The sequence below is a fragment of the Oxyura jamaicensis genome, chromosome 8 (genome assembly GCF_011077185.1).
Source record: "Oxyura jamaicensis isolate SHBP4307 breed ruddy duck chromosome 8, BPBGC_Ojam_1.0, whole genome shotgun sequence".
NCBI classification, from domain to species: Eukaryota; Metazoa; Chordata; class Aves; order Anseriformes; family Anatidae; genus Oxyura; species Oxyura jamaicensis.
Window position 1 is genome coordinate 14,497,390 of NC_048900.1, and position 19,563 is coordinate 14,516,952.

Here is a 19,563-nt window from a genome sequence, read left to right on the forward strand (position 1 = left end):
GGAAGGGGGAGGAAAGGAAGGGGGAGGAAAGGAAGGGGGAGGAAAGGGAAAAGGAAGCATGCCAAATTGTCAATTTATTTATTCATCAAGCAAGGAAAGTCTGAATAGGTGACATCCCTAAGACAGTAGAAGTGAATTTGTTTAAATACAACTGTTTCCAGCATATGTTTCTGACTGAATCAGTTCAGATAATCTTGCTATTTTAATAAATATTCTACAGGTTTACATTGGGTCAACTTCGTATTCACGCCTGAGTTTTCTAGGAAAAGGACCACATGCCCAGCTGAGACCTTTCCAGAACATGGACTATATATCCAACCCTAGAAAGACAATGAAAAGTCTTCACGTAGCATTGCACAGCTCAATTGCTCCTCATCCAGTCAAATGAAATATTCGACTTTTGAGGAAAATTTGAAACAGTACATCCAGATGGCTTAATAGCCAGTGATAAATCTGCCTCCCCAGCCACCAGTGACAGAAAATGCAACAAAGGCAAGTTTGAGATGCCAACCTCTTGTACTTAAATCTGAATCACAAGCTGTTATTTTAGTCCATACATAGGTTGTTCTGTCATTTCAAAAGCTTCCAGCATTCAGAAAATTTCCTATCTAGTATGGGAGCAGGGGAGCAAGCTTCCCCCAAAAGTGGAAAGTAATTGAAAAAAAAAAAATAACAAAGAATAGAACCGATCATTATCTGTTTCAAGTAACAAGTTTAAGAGTATTTCCTTAGAACATGTAACCAAAATTCATGTACTTGCTTGAAGTTACACCAAGAGACAAAGCTCATGCCAGACAGATCCCCCCCCCTCCCCCCCCCCCACTCATTGATATTTTGCTATTCCAACAAAAGTCTTAAAGAAATGAGACATTCATATAAGTCCTATGATTGATCTAGACTGGGAGGAAGGAACCTTGAGGTCTCTAGTCCAACCTCCTGCTCAATGCAGAACCAACAGAAAAATCAGACTGGGTTGCTCAGGGGTTTGTTCAGTCAAGTTCTGATTTCACATCAAGTATTCACCGAGTCAGACAGAGGATGACATCTTACCCAGCCTAGTCAAGTAAGGATGGAGCAATCCATTCCAGTGCTTGACCACTCTCACTGCAAAACATTTTTCCTAATAAATAATCTAATCTCTCTTGACATAACTTATGGCCTTGTGTCCTTTACCTGTACACCTTCAAGAGTTTTCTTTACAGCTACTCATTAGGCTGCTGAAGACAACAGTAAGTTATGCCCCCACTACTACCTTTGCCTTCTCTTCTCAAGGCTAAAAAAATCCATCCACCTCAGTTTTGCATGTGGTTCAGGCCCCTAATTCACTAGGTGGTCCTTTGATGGAGTTAATTCAGTTTGTCAGAACCTTTCTTGTACTAGGTGTACGAGACCGGATTCAGGTCCAGCTCCAGTATTTCAATTGGTACATACAGAAAGAACTAGTTATGATAAAATTATTTTTTGTGACATTTGTGTAATTCCTTGCAAAGTTCAAAATTTTCTTAATATGCAAAATCATCTACTGCAATCTGATCAATTGACAATAAAAACAAGTTTTAAAGTTAGACAAAAAAATCTTTAAATTTCACTTAATGAAAAAATGTAGTACTAAGGAGGCCAAACAGTTAAGCAATTTGGCTTGATTTTGCCAAATGCCTTTGGCTGATGAAAAATGTTCAGCTTTGAAAAATGTTACATCATTTCATTTAAGAAATGTGAAAACAAATAGTTTCAGCATTTGTAATAAGGGTAATTTGCAACGATTTTTATAAAAGCCAACAAGACAAAGGCTGTGGATTCATAACACTGGTCAGGGAGAAGAGCAACCCTCTTATTCAGAAGACTGGTTAAGGCAGACATAACACAGGTTCATATTAGTCTGCTGCCTACAAAGCCCTGAGCCTGTAACACCCAGAGAGTGCCTTTCACAGTGACATCACTCTGATTTTCTCCTGTTGATGTTGTTCCTGTTAATGACAGGATGAAGTCAGAATTCTGTCATTGAGTCAGACAGAAGGACATCATAACTACCAGATTAGGGCATTCTTAAGTTGAGACATCTTGGAAGATCTTCCCTCCCATCTGATTGACAAATTGTTTTAAAAAGCCACGGTACGTTGTAAATGAAACAGTGACAATAGGAGTGAATCAAGGCAAATCATATCACATATCGGCATGGCCATCAGCATTCTTCCCTTTGAGCTGGAATACACCTGCTCAAATTTCTTTATGCTAAGATATGATCCCTGAGCACGTCTTGGACATCCCCAGTAAATCTACTATGAAGTCTATCTACTACTGAGTCTAAAATGGAACAAAAGATGTTTCAGATCTTTTTCAGACTTTCAGAATCTTTGAGAGGTATCCCAAAAGGATATAATCCATTTGGAATTGAATGAGTCATCATTCAGTCTAATTGAATTTTTTCTTTCATTTAATAAGAAAAAGAAAACCAAACAAAAAATATTTTGGGTTTATATCAATAGCTTGATTTTTTTTGGTTCACCTATCAAGATGAATAATTCAGTTACATGGTTCTAATATGCACAGCATTGACCACCGATACAAAAAAATGGGTGTATATGTGTAGCATCTCTTTCCATCTCTTTCTGCTACCAAAGCTCCTAGGAAGACCACCTGGAGACTGAGCTGTCCTCATCCATCTTTCCAGTCATTCTAGAACACATCCACTAGCAGATCTGCTCCATTGTCATGCTGTGCAGTAAGTCAGCTGGCTCTCTAAGTAATTTACCTGTTGATAGTGTGTACATAAAATTTGCTGTGAATCACAACCTTAGGAGTAAGTTCTCATGAAAATTTGTTCTTGAACTTCCTGAAGGAATACTGAAAGATAAACAAAACAAAAAAATCTTACCACGTGGATCCAGAGAGGCCAGCAATGTAAGTTGCACAGTCTAAAACTCCTGATTCATAAAGTGCTTTCATAACTCCAGCAAACCCTACCATGGCACGAAATCCACCTCCTGAACCCAATACTGCTATCACGGGTACCTGCATAGATGAGAAGAACACAGTATCAACACCTCACTTCTGATAATGACTTAAAGTAGCAAATAAATGTTACTCATCAGTCACTGGCCAAGCATACCATCCTTGTGCTAGTAAGGTCACAACTGAGTGATCCTCACAGCAGAGATGAAACCTACAATTTTTCTAACCTGTGCAGAGAAGTTGTAACAAGCCAATCAGAAAGTATTCTGCAGTGTCTTAGTGTCACGTGTAAGAGAATGCCAAACAAGCACTTTCAGATACATTTAAATAGCCAACAAAGAATTAAACAGTTCCATACATGCACCCAAGAGGTTAACTGTTCCCCTTTGGTATTGGGACCGAAGGAGTAACATTCAGTACCTGTATATTATTAACTCAGTCTCTTTTGCTTCACAAAGAGCTGACAGCAGCAGAACATGCCGGCTGCTGCATGGGAGGACAGCGCTGCCAACTACAGGCAAGCACAACCAGGATTTGAGCAGCAGCACAAGAGGCTCTGCCAAGATGGTATCTCATGGAGGGGCTGAGCAGACTTCCTTCCAGCTTCTTATTTATGTTGCACCCAGGGGCAGGCCACCAGTAACCAGGAGGTGTCAACAAAAGGCATGTAACAGCACCTCAGTGCTCACCCATGTGGGCACAAGTGATACAGAGGAGAGCCTGAGCAGGTGAGAGGTGCTTTGCCCCCTCTTACTGCAAGAAATGAGGGGCACAGGGTGCCACAGTTGTGGCCTGTGGAGTTGATCTTTCCCATTTGGAAGAGGAATGGGAAAGATAGATGTTATCACGCCTAGGCAGCATCAGCAGGAGACTCTTGTAGTCTTGCTCATGAAGCCTTGCTTGATGATGAGCATGGTCCATTCAGAAAATAACTACCAACTTAACCAAAGGAGTAAGGAATATCCTCCTGAACAGACTCTCTAATTAAATGAGGAAGACTTCAGACTAACTAGTCATCAACAGAGAACTACACGAGCAAAGGGTGCAAATAGTGCAAATACAGGAGGTATGCAAGGGAGAAAGCTAGTGGGGAGACTTGCATGTTCCCTCTCAGGAGGGAGAGGGCTCAGAGGCTCACCTCAGAAAGTCTCTGTATTAACGTATAGAGCCTGGACATGAAACAAGAAAAGATGGAAGCTCATGTGCATTCACAGTCACAGAATGACACAGACAGTGACAAAGACATGGTGGGACAAGAGGCACACCTGATGCACTGCCATGGAGGTGTAGAGCCTGCTGAGGATGGATAGGCAGGGAAGACGGTGCAGGGGGCTGTGCTCTACAGGAAGGCAGCTCCTTGACTGCACAGAACATCAGGATGAAATTAGACACACATCTTTTGAGAGTTTGTGTGTCAAGATGAAAGAAAATTGTGGCAGTCGTATTCACATTGCCTAACCAATTGGATGAGGTAGGTAAGGCTTTCCCTAAAAGAACAGCAGAAGTATCCTCATCTGGTTGTGGTCCTCATAGGGCGGTTTAATCCCCTGCTCGAAGGGCAGCACTGTGCAAGCCTTCAAAGACGTTTGTGACAATGACCTAAAGCACATGCTGGAGGGGCTGACTAGTGGCTGACTAGTGAAATGTGGCCACTGGGAGCTGCCTGGGCTGCCAGTCCTCATGAGGTGATGGAATTCAGGATCAGACCAAGGCTGGGATGATGAACATCAGAGTTGGGACTCTGCAGTAGTCTAAACTCTGGATTATCCTGGGACTTGCTAGATGGAATCCTCCCAATTTTCTCTGTTGACTGTAAATTGAGCACTGATAATGTAGTCCTTTCAGAGACTAGCTGACCTCCAGAGCTTCATTCCAAACACTATTTCTGTAATTCTGTGGAATCGTATTTTTCGTTCACTACATGCTGACAAGGGACAATATTATCACTGTGCAGAATCCTTCATTTTAGGTTCCTTACAGGCACAGAATGGTAGTGCTTCAGTTTTTGAATTCTTCAGGTCAAGTAGTAAACCATATAGAGAGGGTGAAAGTCAAATACTGACTCTCCTTTGCATCCTGTCTACTGACAAAATGTACAGAATTTTCAGTTCAATTTACTAGCACAGATTTGCAGCACTGCTTCAGACTTTAGAATACAACCAATAAGTCTACAAATTAGCTGTAAACCAAGACAGGTCTCAGCAACAGTAAGCTGTTGCCCCCACAATGTTCTGGTACTTAGAACACTAATTGTTGAATGTTTTTAGAAGTAGAATTTATTTGAAGATACCTCCACTTGTAGCAAGACTTCTTAATAAAAATATACTCTGATTTTTTTTTTTGAATGTTTGTCCTGATTATCCCTAATCCAGGAAATAAACAAAGTAGAGAAGATATTAACGCAGTTATTTAATAACTTCTTAGTCACAAAACCACAGAAATTTTTAAAGCAATCTAAAGACCAGCTGTAATCCAAATGATATCTAAGTGATAGAACCAAAGACAGTAAGAGTTACTAGTTAGTAAGAAACAGAAGAGAGTCTGACGGTATTTTGGTTAGGAGTTTAAACCCACATTTGATAATAAAAAATGGATATTACTAAATAGCATGAAGACAGTCTCAAATTTAAAACAACCTTGCAAAAACTAGCGGTGAGTTAAGGAGAATTTATGTGCATCCTTACACCTATTTAACTGCTAAAAGCAAAATGAGCAAGAGCAGATTCAGTTACAAGTGATACCATATTGAAAACATATCTACAGGAGTTTTATGTTATACTTCTTTCCTTCTTCTGGAAAAAAGAAAAAAGGAAAAACCAGAGGGCTTCATGCTACCAGCATGAAGAGTTTTAGACTAAGCAAGAATCCCACCTGGCTCTCAGAAACCAAGAAGAATTTTCCACTGTTCAATGGTGATAAGACAACAACCTCTTAGTTGTTACTAAGCGTAAAAAAATCACACACTTGTGCAGAAAGCCTGTATCTGATCAAACTGGTCAAATCGGTCAAAAATTCACTGAAACTCAATTTAAGCTGCCAATGGATGGGATTAGTTATAAGAAAAGGAAACACGTGACTACTGAGTTTTTTTCTATAGACTCCATACTTTAAGCAGTTAAATTCCCCTGTGGACCAAAAATGTATAGCCCCTTGGAAACGAACAAATAAGGTGAGACATTTCCTGAGGCTTCTGTTCTGCAAAAATTACTCTTGATGCAGTAAGATTATTTGGTTATCTTCTGTATAAGTGTTAAGGTTTAGTAATAGAAACCACAGGTATTTATTGGCATCAGCATTCATCATGCATATCCAGAGATAGCTATCTATCCAAAAATGACAAAACAAAGGTAAAGATTTAGGACATGCCTGTTTTGTTAAGCCAACACCCCAGTAACGGAGCAATTGCTTTGAACAGAAGAGCCGTATTACTAATCAGAAATTTAATAATGTACGTTAGGCTTTGAAAGCTTTTTACAAACACTACCTAATTAATCTACACAGACAAATCCTAACAGGATGAAGAGGGTGGTTTGCAGGTGCAAGCCTGGAAAAAGTATGCATGAACACTTCCAAAGCACCACTATTCAACTAATCTATTCATCAGTAATATGGCATGAGCACAAGGGAAAATGTGAGTTTCCTTCAGAATGCAGAGAAGTCTGTAAGGAGGATCAACAAAGAATGTCAAGAAGAGTCACTAGCATCCTGGCTGCAAATGCTTCCTGTATACTTAACCCACAGAATTCGAGATTCCTACACTGGGGGAAGATGGATATACAGAGAGGTATGTGTACATATAGGAATCTCCCAATTTCCACTTGGTATCAAAGCAAAGGATGAAGAGTTGAAATCACTACTTTATTTCCAGAAATGCAGTTCAATGGAAGAGCTCTAGAGTAGAGGGCAGTAGCTGAAGCAAGCTTCCCACAATAAATAAACCTCTTAAATACTGAAATAAATAAATAAATAAATAACTGGAGAGAAGCATCTAGTGCACATTTGCATTCATTTATTTTAGCCAATCTAATCCTAGTTGACATGTAGGACAAAAGCAAGGTGACGAAGGTAAGAGTATTTCTTGCTCTGAAGATGAAAGCAAAGAGCATCTTTGCTACTACTAAATAAGTAGCTTTATTAAAGCAGTTTTTCAGCTGCAATTCAGTTTCCAGCAGGTTTAAAGGCAAGAAACGGTGAAATCTGAAATTACATACACCCACCTTACATGTTGTGCTCTAGGATAAGTAAGGGAGAGGCAAGGTGGAAGTAGCTGCAGGCAGAGGACAAAGGGAAAAGAAGCAAGAAACCATCTCACCAGTGAGAAAGAATGGAGAAAGGAGATTGAGGCATGCATATGCCTCCATGTATACAGGCTGTGGCTAATGCACTCCGCTCATCTGAGGGACTCTGAAGATGAAATCCTTTGTAAAAGCTGTGTAGAGGTACTAATTCCATTCAAGCAGATTAGTAAACATAGATTCACAAGTGATACACAAGAGAAGTCACGCAGGAAGCCAACAGCAAAATTGTGAGTTCAGTTCAAGAGTCCTGGTGACAAAAGCCTATTGCTCTAATCCCTGGACATACTTCCATGCTTATTTCTATACGGTGGCATCCTTTCCTAAACAACCAAAGGGCCAGGCCAGCATGGCTTTCTTTTTCCTATTGTTGGTCTGCACAGCATCCAAGCTAGTTTTGAACAAACCAGTTTAGATATCATCTACACAAGCTCTGCTGAACAGGACTTAAAAACCTTAATGAAGCATTTCATCAATGCACTTGTATTGCTTCTAGGAACCAAGCAGCATCGTAACACGGGGAAAGGCTCAGTGCAAAACATTTCTACTTTGACCCTTGGGCACCAACAGAAGTTGACCGTTTAATCTCTTTAACTGGATGTGAAAATGAAAAGCATTTGGGAAACAAGATCTCAGACAAGCGAGCTCTGAAAAAGACCATCTCAGTCATACTTTCAGTAACCTGGCAAAAAAAAAGCTGAAATACATTAAATCCTGTTTGGGGAATGAGTGGTGCAGATGCTTTTGTCCAACTGCCCTGGAAACACAGTGCACAAAATCTGGACAAAAATGCCTGTGGTGTGAAAATATTTGCTATGGGGGACACATATATTATTAAAAATTGTTCTGCAAATCCAGTCTGAGAGAATTATATGCCTTCTCTAATTGATTTCAGTATTTCTAGAAAATTGTTTAAAGCAACAAAAATTATCAAATGAATTAATAACACAGGTACAAGAAATCTCATCCTTTGTGTTTTCAGAATGTGCTTCAACATTAAGCAAGGAGATTTGGAAGTAAACACTTATCTGCCATCCAGGGATGTGTAATTATTTCACAGGTATTAAAATCTCACAGCATCCCTGCAAGGCACACATGTTGCTATTCACAGATGAAGAAACTTACATGAACTCTGAGTAAGTGACTTGTTTAAGATCAAACAATGACTCATAGGCAGCTAAGAATACTTATGTCTCCTGATGCCATGTTAAGACTTCAAACATCCTATAAATCCTCCTGCTATCTCACATCTCTAGCAATAAAAATAAAAATGACAGGCTATAAGGACAAAACTGTATTTTAATTTGAACAAAAAGGATTTTTCATCACTAGAAGCAGCTAAAAAATTTGACAAGTCAGCTAAGAAACACACACTTGGCATATGAAAAATGGGAGGATCACATTACCTCAGTCCTTCTAGGGTTGATAAGCCTACAAAAAGAGATTACTGCCTGGTCTTGGAAGATGTAACTATACTGATGAACTTTGAGACAGCGAGAGATACCAAGGGAAGATGATGATAAAAAGAATATGAAAGCTTACCTAGCTTTTGCAATAATGAGATTTATTGATGCGTATATACCACCTGCATAGAACCGACACTTCAGGCACTAAGCAACACTCCAATCCTACCTGGATCTTGGCAGAACATCTTTGCATCTTTTCTGAGAAAGATATGTCTGCTGAGGAAGATTAGACCAATGTCACCCAGAAATATCTGCTCAGATAAGATTTGCATGCATCAACAATAAAATAACTGCACTGATTTTTTTTTTCAAAAACAACCTTCAAAATGTTTGTACACAATGTGCGTGATATATATCTCTACAAATAAAATATCCACAATATTCTCAAATTCTTTCATCTTCCTCAGAAAAACCATTCAAGCACATTTTATTAAGCAAGAAAAAGTTCAAAAATGCATGTCAATAACACCTTTATTACCTACTGAAAACTTAATAGAAATTTAGAAGGTAATTCTTCTATGTTGGTTCCAGTTTCTGCAAAAGACTGTCACATTCTGTTCATACTAAAATGCACAGAAGGAACCAGTGTCTTAAAGCCAGACTAATTCACTGACTCTGTTAACTGCTTGACCCACCCAAAAAATCATCCTGTCCCAATTCTGGAAGCAAAACACTAGGCAAGGAACAAACAGGGAAGACAGAGGAGGATGGAAAAGCTTGAACAATAAAAGTAACTGGACCTGTACCAAGTGTATCCTTCATTAATTCAAAATAAAGCATTGTTGTACAAGATCAGTGAAAGGGTAAGTAGGGTTCAGCACACTTCCTCACTTTAATGTGATCCAAACCTTCATCAGTCCATCTAGCTCTACTGGGTTGACATTCTAAAGTACAGAGCACTTGTGAGTTGATGAAAGCTGCAGCTTCTGATACCTTCTAAGAATTAAACTCCATGATCCTAATCCTATAAAACAGGCTAAGGAAAAAGAGAGGAAGGAAAGAAAATCAATTCTCAACTGACTTTGACATCAAAACAGCTCGTTTCCTGCCTGATCCTTTAGACATGAAGGCCATACAGCCAAGGCAACGTTAAAGAGCACAATCTGAAGATCAAGCATGCAAGGGCAGATTCCACTGTTGTGTGCATGCCCAGAGCCACCGCACGCTCCTTGTGCAGCAGATATTGCACGTGCCCTTCAGGCGTTTTTTCAGATGATGATCTCAGCTCAGAACTGAGACCTTAACAAAGCATGGAATTCAGCATCAGAGTAGAATAAAACACAGGGATACATCTCCTTCCGTGCAGAATTCTAATCCCAGCATAGCCTTAAAAGAATTAAAACAAGCCAGATTAAAAGTTACATCAGTTTGTTTAAGGTGCTAGTGCAGATGAAGAGCTATGATTTCTATCCAATGATGGCATTTATGCAGTCTTGTCCTCTTGCATATAATGGACATTCCTTATTTAAGTACAGCTTCAATTTGACACATGATTTTGTCTCCTTAAACTTTTATCTAAAAATTTAGGGCAGGAGAAAAATCATTCCCCATCCTAAACATAGTATGTGCACAGAGGGAGAAGAAATTGTTCTGCTTTTCTTCTCTCTCTTTACATTGACTCCTTCTACCACATTATGTCACTTAGAGTAATGAGATACAAATGGGGATAATATCCACAGGGGATACTAATCTTGATGTGAACTCTCCAAACTTACATCACGGGAAGTGGTCAAGTTCTTGCTGTTTTCTTCTCCTAGAAATGACTTCATGCTATGCATGATATTATCTTTTCGTTGCTGCCGGAATTTCTTCTCCTCATCACACAAAGCCATACTGAACCGGAGATCTGTTGAAGAGCTATTTTGCAAAACAGATAGGCTTTAGGTAAAGGCATAATTCAAAAATGAACTAAAAAAAACCACCTAATAAAACAAAGAAAAATAAAAAAGTGAATGAAACAAAATAAAACATTACTCATGCGACAACTGCATCACATGGGTCTATGGAATGAAGGAAGCAAAGAACAATGACACATTGTGTGGTTAAGATGTGGATTTTATACAGGAACTTCACTGTTCACATACTAGTGAAAACCAGACATTAAATATGCATCTTCTGGCGGTGTGTTGTGCGGACTTAAAAATAAATACATAAAATATATGTGAGTGGAGAAATTCATATACAATAGACTTCATCCTACAAACATTTGGAAAGGGGAAAAACTATTCATACAAGTAAAGTTGTTAAGTCAATGATACAATTGTTTTGTGAACTGCTTGGTATTTCAATGTTAAATTTTCAGCCTAGAAATTTGAATTTTCTGCTTATGTATTGTAAAAAGAACTGCAATGAACAATGTTCATACACACCTACTAACATTTACTCTTAAGTTAAAGGTTCATATCAAGGGAGGAAAAGCCAGTTTTGATGCCTTATCCATTCAGCCTTACAATCAGTAAGTGTTTGGCTTTCAGCAGGAACTGTCCTGACTGGCAACTGAAGAAACAAAGCCTCTTTTCTGTATCTTTTTCCAAACCTTGTGCAATCAAGATTGCAAATAGGGCTGTGTAAAAACCTCAATCCTGTACTTAAATAATAACTACAACTTCGACTCCCAGTTCTCTCATTTCTGATAAGGCAGGATAAACAGTTCAAGCAGTCTCGTCCTTCGGACCAGTTAACTCACCCAGTTTCATTCCAAGGGTTTAAACTACAATACTTCCAGGTTCAGAGTTTGACAGACCTTAGTTTTTAGCAAAAGGTCTTCAGATAAAGCCTCAATATTGCTATCGCATGCTGAACACTGGCTTTGTGGATGTGCACCACTGAATTCAGCAGGATCCCTCCCACATAACCACACATGCGTGAGCAACAGACACTTGCACTCAGCGATTTGCTGAGATAGCAGTAAGGAACACACTGATTCTTCCTGGTATCTGCCTCACTGAAACTCTCATCTTTGCAAAAATGTGTTGAAAAATTTTGTGGATACTTTGACACATTCATTATACTTTTGATAGCACTTTCACAAATCCTTCATGAAAAGCATATAATAGTGAATTGGATCTATCTAGTCACACACAATGACTCCTTAGATTTATTTTAAAAACTATTATGTAATAAAATACTGGTATTAAGAAAAAGGAGGAAAAAAGACTGCGTAGAGGCAGTGTTCCATGAAATATATAAGATACCATGAACTAGAAATCCACACAAGAATCCAAAATCCATATGCCTGTCAGAGAACAGCAGAGCTGAACTTGATCGGATCCTTTTGTTTTACCGCTTTAATGTCTACTGCCTATATAGCAGCCACACATAGCTGAACACCTGACATTCACCTCTTGTCTGAGACGTGAAATATCCATAATGTACGAGCCCTCCAAGTTTTAGGGGTGGTCTTTGAGGACCACACACATATCCACCTCTAATAGAATAAAATGATGAGCAAAAATTATCCCTGGGGGATGTCTGTCAGCTTTCAGAGTCATTACATTTATAGTTACAGTGCTCAGCACTGCTATTTATAGTTCCAGCCAAAATAAAAAAGACTCTTTAAATGTCTTGTGCTCAGTAATTCATTTTTAGACTTAAAAGGTATTTTTCTGATTACGCCTCACGGCAATTTTTGGTCTTTCACCTAGATAGGCTGAGAAAGGAGAAAGACATCTAGAGAAAGAAACAAAATTTAAAGTATTTTTTAAGCATGTAGGCATCCACATAGCTTTAAAGGAAATCCTGGCCCTACTGAGATCTTCACCTTTGACTTCAGTACTGCATGCTATTAACACTTTTTTTTTTTAATTATTATTAACATGGTATTAACACTGCATGGTATCAACACATTTCATGGAGGCTTTGTAATGAGTATCCATATATGCTGAAAGCTAACGTGAGATGCAAAGTTACTAAAGAAGGTAAAATAAGGAGGGTAATAGCTGAAGCTGATGTCTAAAAGCCCTTAAAAAGGAAGGTACTTAACATAAGCCATGATGAGAAATTCATATACAATAGACTTGATCCTACAAACATTTGGAAAGGGGAAAACTATTCATACAAGTAATGTTGTCAAGTCAATGATGCAATTGCTTTGTGAACTGCTTGGTATTTCAGTGTTAATATTAGGTATTTTTGCACTCTACACGATGTTTTCAAGAATATTAGAACAGAATAAAATAAAAAATGTCTTTGTTGCTAATATGTTTTCCAGTTATCTTTGTTTTTGATATGAGATGCTTACCACACTTCAAGAGACAACTCCAAAGTCATTTCTGTGACCTGCACAAAAGAGATTCAAATCTTGTCACATCTCTTACAGAGGAAAAAGACAACAACAACATTAACATACCTGGAATATAAAAATACTACCGTCAAGGTGTTTTTAAAATTACTTTAAAAAAATAATTCTAGAATGCATTAGTGAGTTTCTTTCAAACATAACTTTTTTTTTTTCTTTTTAAAATCACACAATATGATTTCAAAATACACCACTTTATGACAATTACTCATATTCAGTCTGAAGGGATATGATTGTCTTCACACACTTAGGATCCTTTGTTTCTACTGCCAGCTCCAGTTCATCTGGTCCTTGCTTCCCAGTTCCCTGGGCAAATTTCATGCTTAAATGGCATCTGAAACCTGCAAGGGAATGACTGCTCTGTGCTCCACGTGAGCTACCCAATGTCTTTCCATAGTCAAGTAAGTCTAAATTATCAATCAAGAAGAGTGATTGCTTACATTTTCTGAAAGATGCAAGTAAATTAATGAATGTCACTATCACTACAGAATGCTTTTGCTTCCATTAAGCATCTGCTAGGCAATATGCTAAAAAGAGCAAAACAAAGTAAGAATTCTCCTGCCTCTTCAGAAAAGTCCAACAAAATGCTAGTTCATTGTCAATATTAAAAGGAACAATTTGACTATTTTTTAGCACGTCTAACAGCTGTGTGATAATTAGCTGAATAGCTGCATGCACAGAAGATATTTGCATGGCAAGGGGTGGGAATTTCAGAGCACTCTTGCAGGCTAAATGCTCTGGCCCATAAGCTACAGAATGGTCTCCTCTACCTCGCTCATAGAGCACTTAAAGGGGTTCCCAGCACATAAAAGGTGAAAAAACAATGGTTAAAGGACCAATTACACTTGTTAGGCAAAACCCAAAAGCTGGAACAGGGCTGCTGGAACTGAAAACAGACAAGCGTCTTCATGTCCCCAGCTCTCTCATAGGGAACGGCCACTGACACATCGGTCCAGCCTTGGAGATGTGTAACACTCACACAGCGTCTTCTTTTGCTCCACCTCAAGCTATGAAGGAATCATTCTCCTCCTTTGTGCTGTGTGCTCACCAGGAACAGGGTTAGAACTGGGCCAGCTCCTCACTCTGCATGTTTGCTTCACCCTTGCACAGTTACAGAGAGGAAAAGGCAAAGCTCCCTGTGGCCGCCCCCCTCCTGCATACCTGCCCAGGTAAAAGCTGGTGCTCACCTGGTGCCTTCCGCAGCAGGAGCTATAATGAGATGGCTCATTAACAAGGTGTGGGGGGGGGGGGGAAGAAAAGGCAAAGAAATGAAGGGTGAACATGAAGAAACAGAGCAAAGAGTCATTTACGGAAACACTTCAAAGGCAGATTAGCAATTACATTATTCCAGCACCTGATATTACTAATTTAGAAAGCACTTCAGAAAACATGCAGTGATCCAATCACTGAAAAAATGTATGCGCACATTATTAAATAAGCTCTTGCAGTGAAACGTTCCAATAGGGAAAGTGCATGTCTTTTTTTTTTCCTTATACAGACTGCCACGGAAATCTCTGGAGTATATGTTGTGCATGCAAATAGTCTACACTGGGCTCATCCTGACTTGATGTTCCTTTACCATTTGCCTATAAATTTCCTAAGGCTGTACCTAGTTAAATGCTATATTTTATGTACAAAACTCTCCTTTACCAGTAAATGGGATTTAAGCAGTTATTTGCTGTAACTAAACATACTTTTAAAGTTGTATCACAGTGATACAAAACAGCAAAGCAGTCACAAATCACGACCTCTGATCATATAATAAACCACAGCCCCAAAGAGAAATGCATTTGGTATTTATACGTATAGTATGGTATATATAAAGGTGAGCAGATGTGAGGAATATAATTACTGCTGCTGAATTATATTCAGAATGGCCTCCAATATGTTACTCTAATACATCATGATATTTTAATACATGCAGAACAAATTCAATTACACACGGACTTAACATCAACTTCCAGGAGTTTCCATGCAAACAGGCAATCCTCTTTAAATTGACACCATTTGTTTTGTATACGAGTTTAAAGACAATAATCCAGTCAGGGTTTGTTTGCTGTGTTTGTTGTTTTTTTTTTTAACACCATTCACATTAATGCATTATTACATGCTAACTAGGGCTGTGTTACAACCAGCCATTTATTATAAGTGCAATGTATGCTAATAACTGAATTCCTGTTAGATTTCTGGAAGCCACAGGCATATGTAGTAGAGATAATATACTGAACAGCAAAACCCATGTAACCTCTCTCATTAACAAAGACCTTTAAACTAAATTGAACCAAGTGGTGCAGGAACTTTTCTAGAGAGTTTGAAACTATACTTTTAAGAAGATTCTCTCAGAAACGAAAGCATTTAGTGCTGCCGACTTTCTTAATTCTCCTTTCAGTAGGAGCGTAAGGAGATAAATAGTGCCAGTGGGCCAGCCCTGTGCTTAACCATGGCCAGCAGTGAATGAACAGGGCCTGCAGAGAACCATCCTCGCCTGAGATAGCCCTCCCCAGCCTCCACAGATTTAGCTATTTCCTGACTGGCAAGCTGCTGCCATCACCCCATCTATGATATATTCTAATCCTTTCTTGAATTCAAAATTTGGGTCTATATTGAGAAAGCACGGCCATAAATACTAATGAGGCAGACTGATGGGATTGGAAATAGTCTTGGATTTCCTTTTATCTAGGAACGTGTACTTCCAACCAGTATCACGAGCAAGCTAAATGTTTTTCTTATGCTTCAACAAAGTGACTAAGGGAAAACTCTGAGTAATATCAGACTCAGTGAGATTCCTTAGGAAACATCATAGCCTTTATAATCAGGAAGTTTCCCGTGATTTGTGAAGAAGCTCTACCTAACCACAACACAGCACAGTTAAAATTCAGACACCTGATACTGGACTGAAACTAACCAGATCTACACAGCAGTTTAGGTGGTCTCAATTCAGGTTTAAAAACTTCCCATCGCATTTGAAGATGCATCAACACAGGTAAAGCTTCAAATGTTGCCACTCACACTGTTGAAAGTTAACTGGACCTCCTTCTTCTCTCCCAGTTTCAGAGAGGATATAGGAAATGTGGATGTGCCAAGAGTCTCATCCATCACATAGTTGGCATCCATCAAAGTAACCTAGAAAAGATACAAGGACATTCAATTCTACACTGATAAATCCCTTATTAATTCCATACAGTCTATGCCTAAAATTAAAATTTATAAAAGGGATAGGGAAATGAATATGACTAACCCAACCCAGTCAACACCCAGTGATATCATTTTAAAACAGGCTAAGTTAATGCATAGCGTAGGTGGCATTTCCAAGGCATTCAATGGCAAGAGTAGGACAGCATCATTTACAAAGCATTTTTCATCTGAGCACCTTTCTGTCAGTAAAACTCACCACCTGACTAAGCAGATGTAATTACTTCAAATTATATGCAGTATATATATAATTATTTCAAATTTCCAGTTAGCAAAACTTCTCCATGGAGAAACTTTAAGTATTTTAAACACGATATGCCAAAAAACATACAGCAGCTTTTCAACAAAGATGGAATCCATATGTCCTAACTTTCGATCCACAGACCAAGAATTTCACAGCAATGATTTGGCAAAATACACAGCATTCCAAATTACACAAAGCTTTTCTCTGTATCCAACCAGACCTTCAAGTCTCTTCTCATCCTCCATGTCAAAGCACATGCCTTTTCAAAATGTGGTACTATCCAAACACTCATGCAGACACAGCAGCATGTTGTTCAATGTGTTTGCTCTAACCCAAATTGGTCTACATCTAGCGGTCTTTTAACTCAGTGGTAGCCTTTCAAGTTCTCAAGACGTTCAGAAAGAATTTCAAATTACCATTTCCATGGTTTCTAGTAAACGAGTTCTCCAAACTCTTTGGTTTATGAGTTTTTCTGCTTTGTGAAATACTTTCTTTTAAAATATAGTGTTTTCAGCTTGGAATGTTTCTTTTGCATAAAATAAAGGGAATCAAGACACAACCACTTGAATGACTAGTTGTTCTATCTGGGTTCGACCTCTTCTTGGCTAAGAAGAATCTTTTTCATCCTGTGCCACAAGCAACCCATTGAAATGAGGAACTGTGTTTTAGTATAGAACTCATTATTTTAATGGCATCTACATTTTTCTGTTTTCTCACAGAACTTTATGCCCTTTGCTGTAACCTCTGAGGGCTGACTTATAAAACAAATAGCTGTAGCAAGAACTTCTTAACAGGATTTTGGAGGGCTTCTTACACTTCACAGAGTAAAAACTGTAACTGGGACATAGTTAAAGATTTAGATTAAAATAACCCGAGAAGTAGAGAGGATCGCGAAGTCTGCACTCAAAAGACAGGTTTTATGTGGTTTCACAGATTTGAATTCTGACACTGTCCTCCAGACAGGACCCAAAGGCTCTGCTAGGAACTGTAAGCGTGTACAATACCGACAGAACACAAACACCAGCTTTAACCTAGATAATATACTTTTCATGGTGAAGAGAACATATTACCATGAACAGCATATATGTATGTATGCAGATATATATCAAACAGGTCCAAAATTAACCATTATTACATGGTATCACTGGAGCTTTGCAGGCAATTTTCATGATTTCTTTTAGTACGTGTCTCAGAAACCAGCAATAACCTTTAGGTACTGTAAAGATACATTTCCGAATTCTAATTCTAATGAAGCTTACTGTGTTCTGTTACAGGAAATAGGGACTTGCATAATCCTAGCAGTAAACTACAGCCACACTGTGCTAGAAATCAACCACCTGCCAGCTCATAAAATCCTATACTTTCTAATGACTGCATAAAACAATGCTAGAAAATGCAGACCATGGGATGATCATGATCCTGTGATCAACTATAGATCACATTGAATGTTTAGCCAGCTGTAGCTCCTGAAGATCTTCCCAGAAAATACCAGATATACAAAGAGACAGGGAAAAGTCTCTGCCCCAGGATTTCTGTTAGAAGCCACACAGATTTTACCAAGCCAAATTATAACTATTTTATTTCCCTTTCCAATTCAGGTTGATGAACCCAAGTTCTTCTTCTCCCTATTTTCACAAATGCTTTCTCCTGAAGAAAATAGAATTGCTCCATTTCTATTTCTAAGTCCTGATAACTGTTTGCTTATGTTATAATAAGAAAGCAGTAACTAAATTAGAGACTTCAACCTTTTCTCAAGTTTCACGTCGCCAGGTTGCATGTCTATGACCAAAACATAAACCAAATCAACTCAGGTGACTGTTGCACCTGATAAATTGGAAGCTATTTTGCATAACCTCTTTTCTGCAAAACTGGTGTTGTTACATGTGCATGATCGTTCTTTATGCTCCTGTGTGATGAGCATGCAATTCTTCCTCCCTAAACAGTAAATCCTTATCCTCACTCCAGGAAGACAGGGAGCACTACTGCAAACACAACGCAGTTTTAGGATCTTGAACAGTTTAGCCCCAAGAGATTATGGTTATTAGCTTCACAGGCTCTAGCTTCTGTCCCGTCTATCCAACTAATTTAGATGGAAAACCTGTAAGCTTGGGTCAGAGGACTTTGCATGTTAGGGACATACCCTATGAAGAACCAAGCTAACACAGCACTGTAAAGCTTACATGCTTACCATGCACAATGATAAAATAATTATACTTACCACTCACTTTTTGTACACAACCCAGAAAGGCTTAACAAATTGATATTAGACAGTGGCTTGGTGAACAAGCCTGCACATGGTGTAAGAGTTCCCAAAACACCACTGGATGGGCATGAGGAGAAAACAGAACCATGATTCTGCTTTCTACCTTCTGAGGGAGAAGCAGGGAATGGGCAGAGACTTGACTTTACCCCCGCCTATTCACTGTCCGTAATAGTTGAATCAGTGAAGGAAGCAGAGACAAAATATTTTATGGCTGATGTGAGGAACAGTAAGCCACTAGCCCTCAGGAGCACTCTGAAGGATGACTCAGAGAACTATCTTACAATGACTCTCGAGGCTATTCCCTGAATAACAGAATTCATATAATACTTCCTGCTGAGCACCATGCCTAAAGACAAAATCCAGCCTTTAATATTAAAAAACAAATCCTGAAATCTTCACACAACAGATGCCATACACATACAAAGTACTGTTATTTTAACCATCCAGGCATTGTTTGACTTCCATTTTCACAGATGCCGATCGGTCACGTGATTTACCTCAAGAACATTCTCTTGGTTGGGGTCCAGAATGAACTCAAAGGTCTCGTTCCACACGGGATTGACATCGTTATTGAAATGCTTAGTTCTCTTCCTGCAGTCAGGGGCAGAGGGGATAAAGAGCTCCACATAGGGGTCTGGAGTGTCAACTACACAGCAAAACAATGCAAACATTAGATAAAATTCAAGTTTGGATTGTAACAGTTATGTTAAACCAAAGATCATCTCTTGGTCTATGACAGGAATATATTTAAATGTAACTACATAAATTCTATGAATATAATGACATAAGTGATACAGTGGCATTACCGATATCCCAAAAGAAACAGAAATTACGCGTTTAAGAGAGGAGAGTGC

At 38.8% G+C, this 19,563-nt stretch overlaps 1 protein-coding gene across 7 annotated transcripts in view; it reads right to left on the bottom strand.

Annotated features, from left to right (window-relative positions):
- PLA2G4A (phospholipase A2 group IVA) overlaps positions 1-19,563 on the bottom strand; it is a 116,882-nt gene that overhangs the window by 26,524 nt on the left and 70,795 nt on the right. For 6 of the 7 annotated variants that reach the window (XM_035333131.1, XM_035333134.1, XM_035333132.1 and 3 more), the window contains 5 exons: positions 19,207-19,355; positions 16,020-16,133; positions 12,954-12,991; positions 10,429-10,570; positions 2,876-3,012 (listed from right to left, as the gene is read on the bottom strand). In XM_035333131.1, the coding sequence (XP_035189022.1) occupies positions 2,876-3,012; positions 10,429-10,570; positions 12,954-12,991; positions 16,020-16,133; positions 19,207-19,355 (580 nt within the window). The remainder of the gene's footprint in view (positions 1-2,875; positions 3,013-10,428; positions 10,571-12,953; positions 12,992-16,019; positions 16,134-19,206; positions 19,356-19,563) is intronic. The other variant, XM_035333136.1, reaches the window with a different exon arrangement.